Source organism: Psammomys obesus, unplaced genomic scaffold (assembly GCF_907164565.1).
Source record: "Psammomys obesus unplaced genomic scaffold, mPsaObe1.curated_primary_1811, whole genome shotgun sequence".
NCBI lineage: Eukaryota > Metazoa > Chordata > Mammalia > Rodentia > Muridae > Psammomys > Psammomys obesus.
The window spans coordinates 1-6232 of record NW_026591303.1 but is presented as its reverse complement, the minus strand read 5'-3'; the positions used below and the strand labels follow the sequence as shown (position 1 = coordinate 6232).

Sequence of the window (6232 nt, the reverse complement as noted above, 5' to 3'; positions counted from 1 at the left end):
ACACACACACACACACACACACACACACACACACACACACACACACATTCTCATGTAATCCAGGCTGGACTCAAATTACTTACACAGCAGAGGATGACCCTAAACTCCTGATCCCCCTGCTTCTCCCTTCCAAGTGTTGGTGTTATGGGCAGGTGCCATTAAAGCCCAGCTAAGGTCTTCAAATTATTCTGATAACACTTCAAATGAAAGACAGGCGTGGTGGCACATGCCTGAAATCCCAGCACTTGGGGAGGCAGGGGCAGGCAGATCTCTGTTAACAGTTTCAAGGCCAGCCTGGTCTACAAAGCAAGTCTAAAACAGCCAAAGCTGTACAGAAAAGCCCTGTCTCAAAAAACCAAAAAAGATTTCAAATGCAGTAGCATACATCTACAGAAATGTTTGGAAAGATCAGATAACTGTATGATTTCAAATTTTGCTAACCATGACCTAGAATAACTTTTATATAACTTTGTTACTAATATAAAAAGTGATTTTTAAATAGTGTTTATTGTTTGTTGTTGGTATACTGAAAGGCAAATGACCTGTACTTATTTAGATCTTCACCTAGCTTCTTGCTCAATATTAGTATTTTAATAAGAAAGTACATGATAAATAAAAGCTAGCAAGCACTTTGGATATTGTACAATAGCAATATTGTTTGTAAATTAATAACTATTTGGATTATTTCCTTCTAATTTCTTTTGTGTCTTTCTGTACTGGCTGGATTCTCTCATACATGGATGGATACTAAGAGTGAGTTTTAAAGACAGTACCTTTTACATTTTTGTGGTAAGAGATATTTCATCTAAGTCTTTGTTAGATATCTTTAATTAAGTTCTATTCTCATTTTTCTCACTGTCTTGCATAATCTTGTCTAATTTTTCCTACTTCTAATGAAATAATTATGTTTTTTCTCCTTTATACAGTTAATAGCATGAACAACACATTTTATGACAGACTTCTGAAATAACTGCTTCAGCAAATACATATATACTTTTTATTTTCCTGGCTTGCTGATATTTTATTTATGAATCTTAAACCTATGTTCACAAATAAGACCTGTCTTTAGCTTACTTTCTTATCCTATCCTTCTGTGATTTTGGACTCAAGACCATACTGACTGAAGAGTTTCCATTTCCGCTTTTCTCTGGGAGAGTTGTGTAATATCTGGAAAGGTCTATTAGTCGCTAATTTGGTAGAACCTACAAAAACATCTGGCCTGGTGTTTTCTTTATTGGAAAAATTTAACTCTTAATTCAATTTCTGCCATAGCTGTAGGAAAAAAAAAAAAAAACACTCAGGCTTTTTATTTTTTTTAAGTCAGCCCTGCTAAATTCTATTTTCCCTTAGAATTTGTCCCTGTGATAGTTTGAATCTGGAGTTCCCCACAAATGCCTATGAGTCGAAAGCTTGGTCACCAGCCTGCCATGCTACCGATAATGAAACTATCAAGGGCTTGCAGATAATTCACAAGATGGGGCCTAAGTGAAAAGAAGCGAGGTGGCTGGGGATGTAACCTTTGAGGGAAGACTAGGAACCTACCCCCTTTCTGTGTCTCTGCTTCCAAGCCAGGTCAGCAGGTCTCCTCTAGACTTTCTCCAGCTGCCACACTCTCACTGTGCTGCCTGCCATACACCCAAAGCAGCAGGCCCCAGTGACCATGTCTGCAGCTATGAGCTAAAATAAAGCCTTCTTCCCATTAAGTTGATCGTCTCAAGTATTCTGTTAATGGTAGGAGGCTAACACCAATAGCTCTGTTTATAATTTCAATTTACTGTCCCAACAGTTACTTTATGACTTTTGAATTTCTATAATGAGACTTACAACTTCCTTCCCCATTTAATGTTGTCCATTTATACTTGCTACTTTACTTAATCAGCTTTGCCAACGACTGTTCACTTCATTAGACTTCACAAAGAACCAATTTCTACACTTATTAATCTTCTGCTTTACCTTTCTTCTCTTAGATGCTCTCTGCTCTTGGCCTTGTTTCATCTTCTGCTTTCTTCAAATCTACTCTAATGTTCCTTTGATTTACTCAATAATTTTCAACCTTACTCGTTTTCTTTGGTAAGCACATAAGGCTATAAAAGTCCTAAATTCCATGTTGGCTGTCTTCCCACAGGACATGATTGATTGTGCTGGCTAGTCTTATGTCAACTTGACACAAGCTAGAGTCATCTGAAATGGGGGAACCTCAATGGAGAAAATGCTTCCATAAGATACAGATGTAAGGCATTTTCTTAATTAATGATTGATGGGGAGGGCCTAGCCCACTGTGGGTGGTTCCACCTGGGCTGGTGGTCCTGGGTTCTATAGGAGGGTGGGCTGAGCAAGCCAGTAAGCAGCTCCCTCCACGGCCTCTGCATCAGCTCTGCCTCCAGGTTCCTGCCTTGCCTGAGCTCCTGCCCTCACTGCCTTTGATGAATTGTTAATATGAAACTGTGAGTGAAAGAAACCCTTTCCTCCCCAACTTGCTTTTTCTCATGGTGTTTCACCACAGCAATAGAAACCATAAGACATTGATCTTTGGCATTTTTATTGCCATTCAGCTGAAAGTATTTTAAACTTCCACTATGATTTCAAAGTGTAACTTAATGTTTCCAAAGGCATGGTAATTTTCTTTAAAATATTTGTTTTATTATTAGCTTCTACATTTGTCATAGCAATACCACGGTCAAAGAAGTGTTCCATTTCACACTGATGCTCTGAACTTTGAAAGCTTTATAGCTCACATCATAAACAATTTTCCTATTGGTAAATCAATAAGGAAAATACCCTAAAGTTAAATTTTCAAATGGGCAAAACACAGTCAACATGTAAAAAAAAGTAAATCTTAATGTCTCACAGGCAAATGAAAAGATACCTACCTTCACCCAGAATAAAAGAAGTACAGACTAAAAAGTATTTTCTTTCCCTAATAGGATTTCAAAGATTAGGAAAAAAAAAAAAAGTGGGTTTGGGAGACGGTTCAGTTGGTAAAGTTTGGATTCTACCACCCATATCGAGCTGAGTATACAAGCCCAGTGCAGAGAATGGGGCAGGGAAGCAGATCCCCAAAGGTCACTGACCAGTCAGCTAAGACCAATCAATGAGTTTCCGGTTCAAAACATAAAAGAATTAAGGAAAACACCCAAGTCCAACCTCTGGACTCTTGAGCACACGCACACACACATATACAAACTGACCCCACTACTCTGTCATGGTGAAAGTGTAAGGAAACAGAAAATATAAAATGCTCATGAATGGATGAACTTATGATAATTATGAAGAGAAAGTCAATAATATCTATTAAAATATCTAATATATACATAGGTTTATTCTGAGAGTTCACTTTTAGGAATTTCTTTTAGAGATACTCACTCAAGATTATATGCAGATTTATATTTAGAAATTATATGCAGAATAATTGAGATGTTCATCACATCTCAAACAGCTATCAACAAGATGCTAGCCAAATAACTACAACTATAAAATGGAATAGCAAGCAGCCCTTTTTCCTAAAGAATAAAAATATGCTTTGGTGCAACACATGAGAAGAAATTCAAACTATAGGTTAAATAAAATATTTAAAGGAAAGAATTCTACCATAATTTGTGTTTTTAAAAAACAATAAAAAAATATATATGTATACACACCTTGTATATGCACATAGAAGTTTATTCAAGAAACTGATAAAATCAGTTGGTCCTAAAGAAAAGATGTGGCTGGTTGTTGGATGATGGCAGGGATGGGGAGGGCAAGAGAGACTGTAGGTTTTAATGTACACTTTATAAACTATGTAGCAACTGTGTAAAATTCATGTTTTGCAACAGTTTACTATTTAGGGCCTAGAGGAACCCAGGAAATCACACATGCTATTCCACATCCAGCCTATAAACAACTTTTTAATTGAAATTTTGGTTTTGTTTTTTTTTTTTTTTTTTTTTTTTTTGGTGTTTTGCCTGCACATGTCTGTGTACCACTTGTGTGCCTGGTGCCCATACAGCTCAAAGAGAGCCCTGGATCCCTGAGGCTGGAGTTACAGGTGGTTGTGAGCTGCCATACAAGGGCTGAGAATTGTGCCTGGCTGCTCTGGAAGTGCAGCTGGTGCTATGAACTGCTAAGCCATCCCTCTATCCCAGAACAATTTCAAATGAGCTTGATTAAATAAGGTGGTGTCATCATGGAAATGGCAGTCTGTCACTACAAAGGACTATGGAAAATAAACGCCGTAAACATGACTTGATGGATGCTGGAGAGATGGCTCAGAGGTTGAGAGCACTGGCTGTTCTTCCAGAGGTCCTGAGTTCAATTCCCAGCAACCACATGGTGGTTCATAACCATGAACCACCATCCGGTGCCCTCTTCAGGTCTACAGGCACACATGCAGGCCTAATACTGTATCAATATTAAATAAATAAATTTTAAAAAAATGACTTCATGTCTAATTACTGAAAAAGCCTACCCATGAAATAAAATTTCTTGTGATTATATGACCTGAAAGCATACCTTGTTCAATTTGAAGTCTTCCAGTGGACTGCATAAATCCAATCCCATTGTCGGCTATACACTGATACAGCCCAGAATCTTCCATGGTAACCCCAGTGATCTTCAGTCCATTCCCTTCGGTTAGATGCCGCGAGGAGGGGTGAATAGGCTGTGCATTATGAAACCAGGTACGGTTGGGAGCTGGGTTCCCATGAACATCACAGGTGAAATGTACGGTGGCTCCCAGAGACACCTTCTGATCATGTAGTCCTTTAGAAATTGATGCATGCTCTGAAAGTAAAGCAGGCATGTGTAACTACTGCACAAGTCACGGAGAATCTGTCTCTAGCACTGAGTAATGAAATCTCTGTATTCTTCACTAATATCCTTCCATTTGCTGTAGTCATCAAGAAATACTGAAAAACCTACTTTTAACTTTCACCAGCAGAATAAATGTGTAAATACTAGTCAGAGTCTTCTTTTTCATATTAATCCACCCACTTTAGACCCCAACACCTGTGAATACACATGCATGCACACATACATCAAACGCTCCCTGGTTGGCATGTAGTTAGGATGAAGAACAGGTTATGCCAAATGTTCTATGCAACACAGAGATACAGCCCATTCAGCATCCCTTTACAGAAATGATCCCTGTTCTGGCTAGTGGTGTGGATGTTTCTTGACAGCCTGTGTCTCATTTTTAGCTCACAAATATCCTTCAAACATCAGTTGGGCCAGGAAAATGGCCCAATTTAGAATGAAACCTTCATCATGAATAGGTAAGGCCTTACCCAGCACATTAACCACGTAAGTGGCGTGTTTGATATCTCCGGACTTGTTGCCCACCACACAGGAATAGTTCCCAGAGTCCACTGGGTCGATGCTAGTCGTGACAAGATGAGAGTACAGCCTCCTCCAGTTGCTTCCTGACACAGCGTCCTGACCATCCTTCAGCCAGTACACTCGTGAGGCTGGGACGCCACTCACCACACACTCCAAGGTAACAGGGCTGTGAGGAAGGACAGCTAACTCCTGAGAGAGAGCAGGGTGAAGAATGTGAAACCCATCTGAAGAAGGACCTGGAAAAAGAAAGGAACACAAAATAGTATTAGAAATGGCACACTTAGACCCTCTCCCTTAGCCGAGCTGTGTCTATCCCGGGAGCAGCTTCCATTTCTCCTTCATGTGACGAGGCCCTACACAAAATATTTTTTTCTCTGAGAGTCAAAATAAAAATACTTACTGATTTTTTTTGAAGATTTTTCTAAATTTTGGAAACGTAGGGTTTTTTAAGCCTAAAGCCACCTAGCCCTTTATTATGTTCTTCCCCAGCTCAACATCCATAATCCATAACTCAGACATGATTTTTGTCGTATCTGATAAAAAGCCCATTATCTCTTGATTTCATACTCCAAAAGTTAACCACCAATCTGCTTATCGTGGTTGTAAAATTGTTGTTTAAAAAGAAAAAAAAACGTTTCAATGGGGGCTGGAGAGGTGGCTCTGCAGTTAAGAGCACTTGCTGCTCTTGCAGAGGCTCCAGGTTCATTTCCCAGCACCCACATGGTGGCTCACAACCATCCACAAATGAAGTACCAGTGGACCGGATTCGCTCCTTAGGCACCAGGCACAGAATGCAATACATATATGCAAGCAAACCTCTCATACACACAAAATATGTAAGTATTTAAAAACTAAAAACAAAACAAAACAAAAAAAAACAGGTACAGTACTACCCTGTAACATATTGATAAACAGA

General features: G+C 39.1%; 1 protein-coding gene across 1 annotated transcript; it reads right to left on the bottom strand.

Annotated features, from left to right (window-relative positions):
• Positions 1 to 4491: 4491 nt before the first annotated feature.
• LOC129679132 (cell adhesion molecule-related/down-regulated by oncogenes-like) lies at positions 4492 to 5552 on the bottom strand (the record flags this gene model as incomplete). Its single annotated transcript, XM_055610056.1, has 2 exons — positions 4492 to 4761; positions 5265 to 5552. Coding segments are annotated over 2 exons (558 nt in total), but the record flags the coding sequence as incomplete, so codon positions are not given.
• Positions 5553 to 6232: the final 680 nt, after the last annotated feature.